The 17,864-nt window shown below is 37.6% G+C and overlaps 2 protein-coding genes and 1 pseudogene across 2 annotated transcripts; 1 reads left to right on the forward strand and 2 right to left on the reverse strand.

The window, feature by feature from the left end:
* Positions 1-2,371: 2,371 nt before the first annotated feature.
* LOC122077035 (glyceraldehyde-3-phosphate dehydrogenase, cytosolic) lies at positions 2,372-6,026 on the reverse strand. The gene is made up of 12 exons (XM_042642776.1): positions 5,870-6,026; positions 5,736-5,765; positions 5,544-5,644; positions 5,080-5,195; positions 4,857-4,956; positions 4,406-4,552; positions 4,244-4,304; positions 4,042-4,139; positions 3,525-3,667; positions 3,306-3,389; positions 3,083-3,172; positions 2,372-2,789 (listed from the first exon to the last, which is right to left on the reverse strand). The coding sequence occupies exons 1-12, from the start codon at positions 5,871-5,873 to the stop codon at positions 2,744-2,746; spliced, it is 1,020 nt and encodes a 339-aa protein (XP_042498710.1). The 5' UTR covers positions 5,874-6,026; the 3' UTR covers positions 2,372-2,743.
* Positions 6,027-9,840: 3,814 nt separating this feature from the next.
* On the forward strand, positions 9,841-10,984 carry LOC122077523. The gene is made up of 3 exons (XM_042643478.1): positions 9,841-10,305; positions 10,400-10,488; positions 10,579-10,984. The coding sequence occupies exons 1-3, from the start codon at positions 10,270-10,272 to the stop codon at positions 10,730-10,732; spliced, it is 279 nt and encodes a 92-aa protein (XP_042499412.1). The 5' UTR covers positions 9,841-10,269; the 3' UTR covers positions 10,733-10,984.
* A 1,471-nt stretch (positions 10,985-12,455) lies between these two features.
* LOC122077592 overlaps positions 12,456-17,864 on the reverse strand; it is a 27,726-nt pseudogene continuing 22,317 nt past the window's right edge.

The following is a 17,864-nucleotide window of genomic DNA, read 5'->3' on the forward strand; positions in this document are numbered from 1 at the left end:
CTCCCGGGACCTCTATAGTGATATCCATGATGGAAGACATACACTAGCCATTCTGTTCCCGGGGGCCTACCATGAAAGTGAGAGGATAAGAACTATTTATATAAAATCTTGGACAATATGTAATTTTTTTGTCTTTTCTTCTCTTATAAAAAAAAAATATGGGATCTTCATATCATATGTCAATTTTCTCTGATCACCCGACTCCAGTTCATGGGGATAATCTGGATGTTGCTTCTCAGGAAAACATTCTATGGCAACCAGGAATATTAGTCTTGGCGATAGAATGTGAGCTCCCATATTTCTCCAATGCACAAGGATTTAATACACCAATGTGGCCCCATGACCGATGGATCCGGTTCTGATGCATACATCCTCCTCCCAATCCAAGCCTAACCCTAATACAGCTCTAATTAACCCCATCTTGAAATCACTTCTACTCACTTGGGTCTGTACATGTGAATAAATAGTTTTTTCCAACTGGAGGCTCTTCATGCCTTTTAGCTTTTCATTCGTCTCTCCCAATCTAACCCAAAGTTGATTTTATACCTAATCCAATTTTTTTCCACCAACTTAATGTCTTAAATCTTTAATCCTATCCCTTTCCTTCCACCAACCTAATGTCTCAAATCTTTAATCCTATCCCCTCTTTCCACCAACCTAATGTCTCAATCTTTAATCCTATCCCCTCCCCCTCGAGGAAAATATCATGTCTAGTTCTGCTTCTAAGCCATCGACAGCTAGTAAATCTTCTTTCCAAGCTTGTTGAGAGTATGATCCTAGATATAACAATTGTAAGACTTGCCTCTATTCCAGATGCATCTCTTGAAACCTCGGAACTAGAGTTTTTTTTGTCAATTTGGTATATCCAAATCAATTTTTGACCTCTCTTCACATCTGCAAACCTTGGGTCTATGAACTGACCGCCGAGGAGGAATCTAAATGCTCTTCAAATTAAAAAATATATATATATAAAAAAAAATAAAAAATAAAAAAATAAAAAGAAGAAGAAGATGTTGGCGTACAAAATAAAATGAACATTTTCTGGGGGGTATCCTTTTTTTTTGTTTTTTGGTAAGGATTTTCTGAGAGGGGTATTCACATTATTTTTTGTAATCTCAGTCGTAGTGCTACATTGCAGATAATGGAATGCACAGGAGGCCGAGACTCGGGGATGCTCATTAGGCTGTAAAAAGCTAATAGTATCAACATTTGGACTGATTATAAGGAACATATACAGCTCTAATTAACCCCATCTGGAAATCACTTCTTCTCACTTGGGTCTGTACATGTGAATAACTAGTTTTTCCGACTTGGAAGCTCTTCATGCATTTTAGCTTTTCATTCGTCTCTCCCAATCTAACCCAAAGTTGATTTTATACCTAATCCAATTTTTTTCCACCAACCTAATGTCTTAAATCTTTAATCCTATCCCTCTCTTTCCAACCTAATGTCTCAAATCTTTAATCCTATCCCTCTCTTTCGACCAACCTAATGTCTCAAATCTTTAATCCTATCCCCTCTTTCCACCAACCTAATGTCTCAATCTTTAATCCTATCCCCTCCCCTCCAAGGAAAATATCATGTCTAGTTCTGCTTCTAAGCCATCGACAGCTAGTAAATCTTCTTTCCAAGCTCGTTGAGAGTATGATCCTAGCTATAACAATCGTAAGAGACTTGCCTCTATTCCAGATGCCTCTTTTGAAACCTCGGACCTAGAGTTTTTTTTGTCAATTTGGTATATCCAAATCAATTTTTGACCTCTCTTCACATCTGCAAACCTTGGGTTTATGAACTAACCGCCGAGGAGGCATCTAAATGCTCTTCAAATTAAAATAAAATAAAATAAAATAAAATAAAAAAAAAATAAAAAAAAAAAGATGTTGGCGTACAAAATAAAATGATCATTTTCTTGGGGGTATTCTTTTTTGTGTTTTTTGGTAAGGATTTTCGGAGAGGGGCATTCACATTCTTATTTACAATCTCAGTCGTAGTGCTACAGTGCAGAAAATGGAATGCACAGGAGGCCGAGACACGGTATGCTCATGACGCTGTATAAATGCTAATAGTATCAACATTTGGACTGACTGTAAGGAACACATACTCCTTTCCTGGACATTAATATATGCAACATTAGAAGTGATAGAACCTATAAATCGATACAGCTTCCAGAAGAAATATATTCTAAGGAATACGTTATTTTTGTCCAGGAGCATTGCCGACGCGGCAGCAGCACCGCTCCCTTAGAATTGAGATCAGTCCGATGGGTCTCGTACACAAGTATACATTAATCTTTATCGGCTTGTGGTGTCATGTAAAGTGGCAAATAACTTACCCGAGTCGAACCATAAATGTTCCTCAAAAAGGCCACAAGTTGTGGAATTTGCCAGGAAGGCCGGATATCATTCCAAACTCAAAAGAGAATAACAAAACCAGATAAACAGCATTACAGGCTCAAAATGATATTTTCATGTAAAACCGTAAATACTGTCCTGACTTATTCCAATTCATCAGCAGCTACCTAACCCTATATTACCCATACACAGAAACACTAATACACACAAAACAACTCATTAGTTCTCAATTAACATTTTCAAGTAAAACCCAAAACGTTGTCCTGATTTATTTGAATTCATCATCTACCTACTTATACCATGATGGACACATAAGAGGACCGCACTTTCAAAAACACTTCAGAACAAACTGCCTTGGCTTCAATTGTTGCCACCACCCATCAAGCTACGCTTCATTTGGTGTTGGCCATGTGGACGATCAAGTCCACCACACGAGTGCTGCATCAAGAAGAAAACCCCATATTATCACCCCATCATCATCTTATTGCACCCAAATTAATAAATCCTATCCGAAAAGAAAGATGCTCAATATATTAAGAGAACGGTCCCTTGTCACATTCTCAGACACAGCAGGGCAACCGCCCTACCCCACTGAAGTAGCCACGTGACCAGAGCAACGATATCATTTCATGTGAAGAGGATGCCCGAATTATCCTCCCCCCCTAGGGCTCAACATCTCAGAGAACCTCATCTTATTATAAACATGACCTACTAGGATTAAAAATTTGTACCTGTAACCCCACTCGTTGTCATACCAAGAGACCAGCTTAACAAAGCGATCGTTCAGGGCAATTCCAGCCTTGGCATCAAAGATGCTCGACCTGGAAGAAATTTACACATTTTAAACCCAAAAATAATTGATACGAGCATTAATAAATGATTCTCAGCTTAAATTCATCAAGTAATTACATCCCCTAATAAAACATTTTTAACATAGAACTGAACTATCCTTACCTGCTATCACCAATAAAGTCGGTAGATACCACATCATCCTCGGTGTATCCCAAGATACCCTTCAACTTACCCTCCGACTCCTCCCTGAGCCACCACACGAAATAAGTAACTAGAATATACATGTAACTTGCCAAAGTTGCTATCTTAATTTTACAATCGAAAATTAATCAATCAATTCAATGGTAGAGCAAAATAAAATCAAGGAAATTCAGCACATACTTCATGGCAGCCTTGATCTGGTCATAGGTAGCCGCCTTCTCAAGCCTCACTGTGAGATCCACCACCGAGACATCAACAGTGGGAACACGGAAGGACATTCCAGTCAATTTTCCGTTCAATTGTGGCAGAACCTTCCCAACAGCCTACAGCATCAGATAGAAGCCAAATTTAGTTACTCGCCATGGTTCATATTCATTAAACAATTCAATGAAATACCAACATTTTGATTCTTCGTTTAATATTTTACTCATCCAGGAGAAGGGAGCACCTAGAATTTATTTTCTTATAATAACCTAAAATATTATTTAATATTAATAGCCACAGATCAAGATAGTAAAGATCATTCATGCGAGCTTCAGAATGCCATTCAACTGCTTCAGAAATACACAGATGGAAATAGACAAGCCAGACAAACAAATTGGGGACCTAGAAACAGGCCAACAACCAACAAGTGTGTGGTTTCCTATGCAATGTCCCCCACATACAAATCTAACAACTACCAGGAAGCATTAAATACCTTGGCAGCTCCAGTGCTGCTAGGGATGATGTTGAAGGAAGCAGCTCTTCCTCCTCTCCAGTCCTTACTTGATGGTCCATCAACGGTCTTCTGAGTGGCTGAATCAGGAGCATTCGTATTAGGCCAGAATAGAAATCAATCCACAACATATTACCCTTCAAATTGCAAGACAAATAGGAATCCAGATAGGTGACGAACATACCTGTGATGGAATGGATAGTGGACATGAGACCCTCAACAATGCCAAATCTGTCGTTGATAACCTATCAAGAATGTCATCAGACAAGCAAACAACATAACTTAGTCATTGCACAAGAAAAAATGGGCAGAACGGAGGGCGGGCAACAAAAAATAGAGCCAAAACCTTGGCAAGGGGAGCAAGACAGTTTGTGGTGCAGCTAGCATTGGAGACGACGTTAATGTCAGGTTTGTATTCATGCTCATTGACACCCACAACAAACATGGGGGCATCTTTGCTTGGGGCAGAAATGACGACCTTCTTGGCACCACCCTGTATCAAACAATCTAACCCTGTTAAATGGTTCTACCACAGTACCAAATCAACAAACAGAAATGTTATTGGAGATGAACTGGCATTTCATTAAGATATCTTAGAATAGAAACTCCTTTAAAGGTTTCTCTAATAAGGATCAAGGTAATAGGCAAGTTCAGACAGATACATTTCAGAATTAGTCCACCAGAATTTATTCAAATAAGTGAGTTACTCAACCAATTTCAATTCTATCAAGATCACCAATGATTTCAATTCCTAACAACTCGGGAGTGGGGAGGGGAAAAAAAGGATCCCAGCAAACCTTCAAGTGGGCAGCAGCTTTGTCCTTGTCTGTGAACACTCCAGTTGACTCAACGACGAACTCAGCACCAGTCTCACCCCATGGGATCTCGTCAGGGTTCCTGCAAATTTCAGGACAACCAAACATACATGAGAACTAGTAAAATGATCTCCCCCCCCCCCCGACTCATTTGAATCGTGAAAACAAGGAAGAGCCAACAAAATAAGCAAATGAAGACAAGTACCTGACACCGAAAACCGACACTGGCTTCTCATCGAAGAGAAGGGTCTTCGAGTCCTTAACCTTGACGTCGTGATGCTTCCATTGACCGTGAACACTGTCATATTTGAACATGTAGGTCTGCACAAAACACGACGACAAATCTCTGGTAAGGGAAACCAAATCTGAAGGAGTCGAATACAGTACACACTAAACTTCCTACCCAATCAACCAACAGACACTCATTAACATCGATCCGGCCTCAGAGACAAGGACTTCTAGATTGGATCGAGAATCAGGGATAGGTTGTTAATCAGATCAGTCACTCCACTCCCAAGGCGGGGCAGAGCAGATCAGTTCAGATTATGGTGATCAGCACCAAAAATTAAAGTTAAAACAAAAGACAGCGACATGAGAAGTGAGGACGATCATGGATACATAGATCACTTCAATTATATCAGTAGATCAGTAAGGAGTAGATGGGGTTACCATATAATCAGTAGTGATGAAGGGATCATTAACAGCTACAAGCTCAATATCATCCCTCTGAAGAGCAACTCTGGCAACCAAACGACCGATCCTTCCAAATCCTGCAAACATAAGTAAAAATAAGGATCGAACAAATTCCATTGACGAAAACGAAAAATAAAGCGAATAATAGACTAGACCAAGTAGAAGTACCATTAATTCCGATCTTGATCTTTCCAGAACCTGAAAAAAAATTTAGATAAGAACAGGATAAAATCATTTGTAGAACAACGATTTATAAAGAAAAAAAAAAAAAGGCAGTCCAGACTTGTGAGAGATTGAATTACCCATGATGATCTGATAAGAGATTTACAGAAACGAATTAAGCAGAGAAAAAATTGCAGACGAAGTTGAGAGTAGAAGTAGAAGTAGAAGTCGATTGGAGAAAAGAAAATGATCTGAGGCCGCTATATAAAGAGAGTGAAAGAAAGAAAAGTAAAGATAGGGTGTCTCTCGGATTTTAGAAAACCAGAACTGGTTTTGGTCAAAGAAAGCGGTTTTTGGAATTTGTAGAGGGAAACCGGTAGGTGTAGCCGCGTAGGTGTACGCACATGGGTGGTTACATCACACCGTTGAAATCGAGATGAGTCATTCCAGATTTTGAAAATTTTCGGACTTTTCAAGGGACGGACGGCCCTCCGGCCTCCACTGGTCAAACTATCTAGAATTTTTGAAAATATCAAAATAAGACGGTAAAATGGATTTGTTGGTTTCTGGAAATTATATTCTTCTAGGCGATTCCGGGGTTTTCTATTTTTTTTTTCAAAAAAAAGGACGATTCCGAAATGGGTTTTGCCTTAAAAGCATCACAAGCAAATCTTTCCAATGGCTTTGATCCTTTCAAGACAGTTTTAAACAGCAGCCGCCGCTTGTTTTATGCTACTATGTTTATGGTGAATCGGTGATGCTCAGAATCGGATATGATCCCGGAATCGGCCGCTCCATTTATAAGACGGTATACTACTTGATTTTGACACTTTTTGATAATGTTTCGTTTATGTTGTTTATGCGTTTTTTTGTTCCTAAAAACAGAAAAATAGTCTAAAAAATGTTTGATAAAATTGTTCTGTTTCACTTGTTTTTAAAAATATAAATCAAATTTATGTCAATTACGATTCTATAAATGACTTTGACGAAATAAACTTGTTTTGTCGTTTCTATAAACAAATTTGATAGAAAAAAAAAAAAAGACTGTTGTGCCCAATAAATCTCTCAATTATTTAAACCTAAAAAGATGCAACTAAACCCTCTCTCTTTTTTGGGCATCCAATAATACAATTGGGTTTTTTAGCGGCATTATGTTTGCAAAAAATATTTCAAGAAACAAGTTTATTAAACATCAAAAATCTATTTTTATTTCAAAAAATGTGAAAATTCGTTTCTGTTGTTTATAGACACAGAAACAACAGAAACGTTTTGTGCTATTTTGTGTCTAGGAGTTGGAAAAACAATTTTTATTTTTTATTTTTCATTTTTATGCTAAAAAATAATTTTTTGAATTAAAAAAAGATGTTTGATTTTCTGTTTCTTGAAACGTTTTCAATAGTGTAGTCGGGTTTAAGACATGAGTGAAAGCACAATGTTGCAGATAAATAGCTCACAAGTGAAGGCATGACGTTGGAGTTACATGTATACTTCATGGAGATAAGCTTCAAAAGGATGAAGGTAGTTCGACACTGTGAGTTTTGACACAATCAGGTTGGAGTTGTCACTTATGAATAGCAAGAAATTTCAACAATTGATAGGGGTTAGGGTAAATGGAGTGAAATATCGGGGTTTTCACAAAATTTGTCTTTCTCACTTGTTTCTAAAAACAAAAAAATAAGTTTAACTTGTTTCTAGACACACAAATAAACATAAATCCTATTTCTATTTCAAAAAGCAAGTGACATGAAATAGAAAAATCAAACATTTGTAGGGTGTTTTTTCGTTTATGAGCACAGAAAAATGCAAAAAACACGTTTTTGGAAATCAAATGGGCCCTCAGATATGATATAAATGTTGGTGTTGGTCTCGATCAATATCGATTCAAGTAACACTTGGTTTGAATTAATCCATCAATAGGGAATTGCCTCCATAGCATTTGGTTAAGCATCTAACTTCCCATATTCTTTGATCTATTTTTCAAATTTATTACTACGTGTGGTCTCATTTATTGTTTGAACTATTAATCAGTATTAGATCGTGAATTGAATGTATCATATTGATATCGAAAGGGACAAATATATCTAAAAATAAATAAAAATTTGTTATAGAGACAATTCAAACTATGAATTTGTGAACAATTTGATCCGTGAGAAGGAAAAAAAGGAAGCAAACTCCTACCATATACGACAATGGTGCACTCAAGCAATGACGAATCCATCTGGAGTGTTTCTCCATACGCAAGAGACTGCTACATAGTGGAGGCATCGAATGAGTATCATATTGGAGACCAAGGGTGTCAATGGGTTCGGTTTCAATTATTCGGTTTGATTTTTATTCGGTGTCAAATGATTGTAAGGTGGACCATAATCGAATTGAGAACCGACTCGGTTTCATATTTAGATACTCAAGCTTATTCAATTCGGCTTGGTTTGGTTTCAGTTCCAATTCGGTTCTAATATGTAATTTTTAATTCGGTTTTGTACTTTGATTTTAATTCCATTATGAAAAAGATTCCATTTTTGAACCATGACTTTGATAGACCAAAGACCATAATGGGCTCAAGTTATGGGCCTTATGACCATTATTAACTCCAAAATTGTCTTAACATGTAAATATGTGACGATAAATTTCAAAAAATGGTTGACACCTAAAAAAAAAAAAAGCTTGTCAAAAACACTCTTGAATTTTCAAAATTGAATGTTGAAAAAATCCCAATTGAGTATTAACATACTACTATACTATGGGTTTTTCTTATTTTGGGTTTTAAGATAATTCGGTTCAATTTCGGTTCGAACCAATGGTTCTTACACCTAAAATTGAAACTGAATCGAGGAGCATACTCATACTCAAACTGAATTTGAACCGAATTAATTCAATTTGGTTTGGATTGCTTAATTCAGCTCAATATCAGTTTTAGTTCCCAATTGACACCCTTATTGGAGAGGTACTTAGATTAGGGGTCATTTAAAAAAAAAAAAAAAAAAGAGAGATAGACACAATGGGTGCTGACTGACACTATACCAATAGCAGACCCAACTTTTTCCTAAATTTTTTTTGCCCGTATTACATTTACCCTCTTGTTTTTTGTTTATTACAAATAAACTCACCCAAAATAACACCCTAAGAAAGGTATCAGTTTTGAATTCGACACGAAAACACCTCGAGCAAACCACCCGAACAAGACGTTGGGAATCACATTCAAAAATCACATTAGACCAACTCTTAGAGATGGCACGAAGCATGGCCGAACGCAATCCAAGAGACTCAGCAATCAAAGGCGAAGTGTAAGGGAATAGTTTAGAGACAGCGACCAAGACCTCACCCAAAGAGTTGTGGGCCACAAAACCCACACCCACCTTTAGCTTATCATTAAGGATTGCTGCATCAGAATTATCGTTAATAAAATCGGAAGGGGACAGTGACCAGCCTACACAGGCAAGACAAGCAGGTGTGAACTGAGGAGAGCACATGCCAGAGCAGAAGCTAGATACATCGTGCCTTGCATATGACCTCCTCGGGAAAGAAGAACTGCCTATTATGAACAAGCAAATTCTCGCTTTCCTTAATTGCCAGCAAATGAAGGAAGCATGAGAAGCAACTGACTTCATTTGATCTTACAAATGTAAGTGCAATTTTTGGTCAGGACTCTAGCCAATCTTCCACATCCTCTGCAAATTGAAAAACGGAGAAATTAAACCAAACAACTTTTGCAAATGGACAACCCACAAGCACATGACGGGGCATTTAAAAAGGGAAAGAGAGAGACATAACGGGAAGTTCACATCCTCTGCAATGGGTGGTGAGGTGTGATGAACATTGGACACCTAAAAACATATGAGTACATGCCCCAAGGAACTCCCAACCACTCAATGCTCATTGCACCGATATTGCGAAATGGGTGTTATCTTCCAGTGTACCTAACTTTTTTATTTTATTTTATTTTATTGTATATCAAAATGTCTGGACTTGTTTTGAGTGTTTCAGATTGCTTTACCGAAAGAAAAAAAAAAAAAAAAAAAAAAGGTAGATACTCCTAATGTTTTTCTATTGTATATTCATGCACGGAGCATGATACATGTTCAAAATTCATGGATAAGAATTCGACCAAATTGTCGGAAATAGAGAAAGCGATTTGATTTCAGTTATCTCTAACTGATTATTCCCAAATTTCGGATCTGTTTTATCCAAAAAAAACTTCGAAATTTCAGTTCCCTCTGCGCTTTTCATCATCTAGAAACTTAAAATTCCAAACCGAGAGAGAGAGAGAGAGAGAGAGAGAGAGAGGGAGAGTGTTCATTTTCTGAGGGAGGAAAGAAGCCCCAAATTTATCGATATTATCTGGTGGTTGTGATTATGTTGGAGCCCGATTCTCAGGGATTTAAAATGTTAGTGGGGTTACAAGGAGAGAGATATAAGCAGGAGGAAGAAAGGAGAAAGAGGTTATTTGTATTTGAGTGAGATTAACAGAGAAAGGTCGTTTTTGTACTGGGTTTATCTTCTCTCATATCATCTTCCTTCAGTCTCTGCAACTTTCTCCAAAATGTCTTCTGCTTTCAACAGATGGGCAAGGCCAGAGGTTGTTCAGAAAAGAAAAAAATGAAACTTTTGTCTTCTTAATGGCATGAAATCAGAGTTTCAGTTCTTTAATGGGTGTTGTTAATGAGTTGCAGGTTTATCCATTGATGGGGGCACTAGGTCTGGTAATCTCAGTTGGGGCGTTTCAGCTCTATCGAAACCTTCGCCAAAACCCTGAGGTTATGTAGGTGTCTTCTTTCTGTCCCTTCCCTTTAATGGGTTATCAATCTATGCTTCTTTCTGAACTTCTATTTTACTGAAAATGGATGAACAGGATAAATAAAGCGCAGAGAGCATCAGGGGTGCGTGAGAACTTTGAAGAGGGTGAGAGATACAGTGAGAATGCGCTTCGCAAACACGTACGAAACAGGGCTCCTCAGATCATGCCTGTCATGAACAGCTACTTCTCTGACCCCAAAGAGAACTAAAGAGAAAGAAAGGAAACCTAAACTTGAAGATGATTTGTTTCTCCATTTTCATCACTACCAAGCTTTTCCTGTGAAAATAAACATTTTTTTTCTTCTCTGTTTTACTTTTATGTATCTATGTTGGTGTGTTACTACGGATGTAAATACAGATGAGTGGTTCCACCATCGCCAGATTGGGTGAAGTTCTTTGACTTCAAACTCCAAATCTCTGTTCAAACAATAAAATTTTTTTGTCTTTCTGATTCCTATTAAGATGGAAGATCCCTTTTTGATTTTGATTTTGCTCGACTCTGGGGGGTTGATGTTAATAACTTGGAAACGAACTGTTCGAACTTCGAAGTCGTGAGGAAATAGAAGTCTCTTTTGTCATATATAACAAAGAAAAAGAAATCTGGGAATCCTTGTTTGCTTGGAGAATGGGTTATTATTTTGTATTTTTTCTCTACGACGATTCAAATCTGGAAATCTCCAGATGGGTTTGAATTTTGAAATAGAAATCTTTGTCAATATTCTCATAGATAACAAAGAAAAAGAAATCTGAGAAATTGTTGTTTGCTTGGAGAAGGGGTAATTATTTTGTATTTTTTCTCTTAACAAGATCCAAATCTGGGAAATTGTTGTTTGCTTGGAGAAGGGGTAATTATTTTGTAATTTTTTCTCTTAACAAGATCCAAATCTGGAAATCTCCAGATGGGTTCGTCAACATTCAAACGATGGTTGAGAATTCATGTTTGGTTGACCGTTGCACGACTACTTTGCAGTTTGCACCGGGGAATGCCCGATTTTTAAGTAGTTGCCAAATATGAAATATTGAGATATTGGGAGAATCATCATTTATAATTTCTACATTGCATTAACAAATTTATTGCCAAATATGAAATGCTGAGATGTGGGACAATGTAAAAACGCAACCCTAAAACGATGCAGAAGATAATGGAAAAACAAAACAAACAATGCACACGAATTTTACGAGGTTCGGCAAGGTTGCCTACGTCCCCGGTGAGATGAGATCCTGCTTCACTATCAATGGAGAATAGGGTTACAGCGCTCGTCCTCACACCCCTCAGTATTGCTTGCATTACAGAGAAAGAAACCCTCGCTACAAATATATAGCGAGAAAAACCCTAATCCGGATTAAACTACAATTACCACCCTAATCCGGATTAAACTACAATTGCCCTCAAATAAAAAATTCGAGCAGGGGGCTGCGCCCCTACAACCCCTGCTATGCAGGGAGGCCCCCCTTGCAACCCCATGGCCCGCTAACCGGCTAGCGGGATCTGCCGTCCTGGCTGTCTAGGTGTTGCACCAGTACTCCCTAGATTAAACTACGACGGAATACAAGACATCATACACCAACAGACAAGGCATTGGTGAAGGCAATTAGTGGATAAATACATCACAAGATTTTTAATCCAAGAGTTGTATCATGTAAACTATCGGAGGTTAGGAAACAACTTCACTGTATTCTGTGATATTGATGTTAAAACTGTACATTCCTTTTTATTTACTTTGTCATCCTAGTGATATCATGACTGTCCTCGTTGTTGTTGTTGTTGTTGTTGTTCTTCTTCTTCTTCTTGTTGCTGTTCTGTTGGGTCTTCTACTGATCTCTGATGGTTGACAAGGTTATATATACTCCTTTGGTAGGACACAAAGAAATCAGCACCTTTCTTCCTGTGTTTTATGTGGATACAACATGAGTGAGCTTCATGCGCGATCTCTAGTGGTCACTTTTCGATGATCTCTTTTTGAACTCTCACCAACTTTGAAAATGCTGAAGTCTCATCTCTAAGCAACTGAGCTGGGGAATCATATTCTACAACTTTTCCTGTATTAATCCAAACAACTAGGAAAGTGAGTACAGTTAACAGGGGATCATATATGCCTTGGTCAATATAATCTTGACCTACTAATTAGAATACAGTACTTGGTTGATTTACAAGGCATTTGAGAGATTTAACAGACCAATTCTGCATTGGTGAGGAGTATTGTTGCAGTTTGAAGGCTGTAAACCAAAAAGGCGAAGGCCAAAAGGCACATGGACTGAGGAAGTGAGGAGGATCTGGTAAATTAAGGAACGACTTAATACAAGAATTGTTGTCGTAAAAGGCCGAGTTTATATTGTTACTGATTCTTAATAGTAGGGTTATGGCTCTGTGATGAAGATGTTGATTGAAGAAACAGAGAATTTGTATCAATAATTTTTTTTTTTTGGGATGGATGGTTTAGTTAAGCATACCGTCATCAAGCACAAGAACAAGGTCATTGTCAATCACAGTTGGGATTCGATGGGCCACAGTGATGACAGTGCAATTGCTTGTTTCTTCTCTTATTGTCTTCTGAATCACATTATCTGTGGCTGTGTCCACTGATGCTGTAGCCTCATCCAGCACCAGAATCCTCCTTTTCTTCAACAAAACTCTGGCCAGGCAAAACAGCTGCCTCTGTCCTAGACTCCAGTTTCCTCCATCTTCTTCGACTGATCCAAATCCACATTTTAAACAAAATAGTTTAGACAATATCATGTTAATCTACACTCTGGAAGCTATACTACTGACATAGTCTTCCATTCTTTTTTTGGTTAAATCCATACCTGTTGCATCAAGAAGCCTTTGATCTTGCCTTACTGTCTCGGAAAGGTGGCACCTACGCAGAGCCTGATACCACAAATGGTTTCGGTGACAATATGACTTTGACAAATACCTTCAAAGAATCAAAGTTGAGAGTTTATTACCTCCCATATTTCTGATTCTGAATGCTGTTCTAGGGGATCAAGATTAGCTCTAATAGTTCCTTGAAAAAGTGTTGGGTCTTGTGGAATTATACTCAATCTAGATCTCAAATCCTGCAAACCTATCTCACAAATATTTAATTCATCAATCAGAATCCTCCCTTCTGAGTGCTCCACCACCCTGAAAAGAGCTTGAATGAGAATAGACTTGCCACTGCCTGTTCTGCCCACCACTCCAATCTTTGCCTGACCAGGGAAAGTGCAACTAACTCCTTTGAGAACCATGGGGAGCATGGGGCTGTATCGGATATGGAGGTTTTCTAGCTTGATAGTTCCAATGATTGGCCATTCAGGTCTTGGTCTACATTCTTCAATTAGCAGTGGAGCTTCACTTGGTATGATAGAGAATTGAAGAATTCTCTCAACTGAGATCATCTTGTTTTTGACATTACGCAGATTCCATATCACCCAACCTTGTATGACGTTTAGGTTCAAACCATAAGTATCGGCAAGTCCTGCCAAGCCTGGAATTACATTCCAAGAGTCCAATTAATTATCTAATTACAGATTACATCAAGTATCATAATTTCTTGATTTGGAAAGAGGAAACCTAATGGACAACTCCATCGGGCATATGATAGAGACTGTCTACAAGAAAAAACAGTATTCATGCACATGGTGAGGGACGGGATCCTGTATAAATCAGCCCCCCAAGGATATCTTTCATTAGGAAAAAATCAGCCCCATGGATTTGCACCCATATCTCTTGAAGGCAATCCATGTGGAATACTTTATCTTACTAGCTGAAAGTTTCATGGAGACAGATTGAGAGAAAGTAGCTTACTGGGGTCAATGGCTGCCCTTGGCAGTCTGACTAAGATTAGTAGAAGAAGAATGAAGACTAGATTGAACAGGAAGTCGATTCGAATACAGAGCCATTCCATTGTTGCATCATTGTGGAAAGCAATGCGGGAGTAGTCATCAATCAAGTTGAGATTTTTGGCAAGGAAGCGATCTTCTGCTTGAAGCAGCGGATTGTTTCTGCCCCTGCAATTGACTCTGAGAAATGATGGAGGATTGGAGCTTTCCTGGTTGCAACCATCCTAGCTAGTTCTCTGGCAGTGGTGGTGTAGTAAGCCTGCAGGAAATAGGAATATTTGGAGCTTAGCACTAGAGATTTCTAAACCAGAGATCAACCTCTTAAAAATCCTGGTTCATCTGGTATGATGATCTTTTCATTTACTGATTCCCATTTTCCATTCAACTTCTTTAAATTAATGCCATGTTTTAATTGCATGATGATTTCTTATGAATTAGTAGCTCAGGAGACATTAAGGTCAAGCACCATTGAATGATGGTTCCTTATATGTGATGTGGACCAACATGCTACCCCATTGAATGACTCTAACTGGTTAATGCTCTTACCTGATACCATATGGTTATGGCAAGGATGGCAAGGAAAAGAAGGAAGACCTGCCAAACAACCTGAGACATAAGGGTGATGATAAGCAGCAGTAGAATAAGTGCCAACACTAGTCCTGCAAGTCTGTAAGGAATGTCTGTATCGATGGTACTTTGATCTGTGGATGTCTGTAACAAAAACAATTAAGAAAAAGTAATTATTTCCAGGAAAATGGATAACTACCCATATTGCCAATCATCAAAATGAAAAACAAGAAAAATTATAGAACTTGAGAAACTGACCCTACTGAGGATTCTACTGGAAGGGGTGACGTCAAAGAAGTAGATTGGTGCTCGAAAGATGGAGTTAACCATGCCAAGAAAGAGCTTCTGAGAAGTTTCAATGGCAATAGTTGCTAGCAACACTTGCCTACACAAGATGAACAGTGGACTCCCACCAGACATCAAAATGAACACCCAAATCAACTTATTGTTACTCACCCTCCCCTCTTCAGTTGCCCAAGCAATCCAGTAATTGCTTCCAATCTGTAATCCCTGGAATAAAACTTGGCAAAGAATTATGACAGGAACAAGAGCTCCTTTCTATGCACGAGTCACAAAAGTTAGGTAAACACTCCATTTCACTCTCCCAGATTCTGTTTCTACACCATAAATTTCATTTGAATATTTTCTATTGCTGTTGGACTCATCCATTTTTTCCTCCATGACTTCCATTTGATTCCTCTGATGGGATCTGCAGGTTAAGAAGCCCTGTGCTTGCGGTGAGGTAACTTGGCTTACTGATCTGCTACGGGCAGCCATTTGTTTCACAAGCTCACCATCAGGATCTGAAATCAGGTCTCCATATTTCGCTGACTGAACAATCTTTCCATCTTTCATTACCTGTACATATTACAAAACAACATAATACATAAAAGCTTCTAAAATGAAATAACTCAATAAGTACTTAAATATTTAGGGAATAAAGTGAAACTGTTGAAGGGCATTATGGTGTTTCTAGATATAGTTTCATTGTCTTCACATTCATGGTGGTTCTTAAAACAATTAGACAAAAGGACCTTTTCCACTACAAACTAGTACTGTCATAAACAGGGACTTGAATTTCTAAATGATAACCAACACAATAATGAAGATCCGTTCTATACTACAGTAACCTATGTTGACACGCTTAAAATGGAAACCTCAAGCAGCAATCCAAATACTAATCTTACCCAGGGACATTTGGTTCCCAAAGAATCAATAGCACTTGTGTTGGTGTAATGCCATCCATGGTTCATTTAAACACATTTGAAGTATATTTAAGCCATATCAATTCAATATGGCATAATAGATAAAAATTATCTTAAATCTAGATGTACTTCACAAAGAAGAAAGGGGATATAATATCAATGCTAATAACTTACAAGAACAAGGTCTGAAGCATGCAAGAATTCCAATTGATGGGTTGCATAAATGACAGTCTTCTGAGACAGGATTCACATTAGACATTCCTGCACAAGGCTTACAGACTTTTAGAAAACTTTGTATATTGAGATACTAAACAAGAAGTAATACTGTATGACATATTTGTGTCCTCCCAATTTGGGGTTTGTAAAGATTTTAAGTAAGCTGAACTTTACCTTGAACAGATGTGCTCCTTTGTGTGTGCATCAACAGCACTGAAAGGATCATCTAGTAAATAAATGTCAGAATCACTGTGGAGGGCCCTGGCTAGCTGAATCCTTTGCTTCTGCCCCCCACTCAGATTTATTCCCCTTTCTCCTACCATACTCAGATCTCCATCACTCCCATGGTTTTAAGTATCGGTGCGTATCGTGCTGTATCGGTCGATACATATCCGTATCGGTAGGCATCGATACGATACATACCGATACGCTACGGGAAATTTTGGGCCTCTTTTTGTGCATCGGCGTATCGTACGTATCGTATCGTGCCATACCGATACAGTACCGATACGTACGATACTCTACGGTACGAACTTTTGAAAATCTGAAAATTCCCGAGTATCGGTACGTATCGGTACTTACGAAGCTATCGTGTAGTATCGAGTTGTATCGTACCGTATCGGTACGATACGGCTACTTAAGTTTGAATTTTTTGTTGTTTGAAACAAACACTTCACACTCTCACCAACAGTTTTCTATATTTTGCTTCTTTCTTCCCCTTTGATTCACACACCTTTTTGGATACTCAAATGGTAGATTGAAAGAAACATTGTGGAAGTGAATGGTTCAAATAAGGAGAGAAACATAGTCCAAGAAGAACCTTGAAGGCTTGAACTTGAAAGTTGAAATATTTGAATAGTAAGTTCTTGAATCTTTACTCACTTTTTTCAACTTTAACCTTAGATTTTTAAGTTTTTTTTATAAATCTAAGGTTCATCATACTTAGAATCACATTTTGTGCATCATTATTATATGAAATCATTGGATTTATAAGGATTTACAAACTTTTTTTAAAAGAAAATGAGGGTTTCAATTTTTTTCAAATTTCTTAGATCTACTCATGCTCAATGGTTAAAAATGTTTAGATTTTTTATATGTTATGTAAAAACAAGTGTTCTACAACTTCCATGGAAATTTCTGATTTTTCTCAAAAAAAAATATTTTTTTAATTTTTTTTATTCCGAAATTAATTTAAAAAAAGAAAAAGAAAAATCCCCAAATTCTTTTTTTTTAGAAAATCTAGTTCATTCAACTCTTAAAAATAATGTCATAACTTATAATTACTAAATACATGATTTCAAATGAAACCCACATTTTTTCCCTAAAAAAGTGAGGGTTTCAATTTTTTTTTTTTAATTTCTTAGATCTACTCAAATATATTGGTCCACACTTTGTTAATTGTTTATATGTTCCTTAAAAACATTTAATTTACAACTTCTATAAAAAAAAATTTAATTTTTCTACAATGAATGGGAGACCCACTACCATAAATATTTCGACTGGGGTAAATATTGTGCCTATATTCGACAAG

Source organism: Macadamia integrifolia, chromosome 4 (genome assembly GCF_013358625.1).
Source record: "Macadamia integrifolia cultivar HAES 741 chromosome 4, SCU_Mint_v3, whole genome shotgun sequence".
Classification (NCBI taxonomy): domain Eukaryota; kingdom Viridiplantae; phylum Streptophyta; class Magnoliopsida; order Proteales; family Proteaceae; genus Macadamia; species Macadamia integrifolia.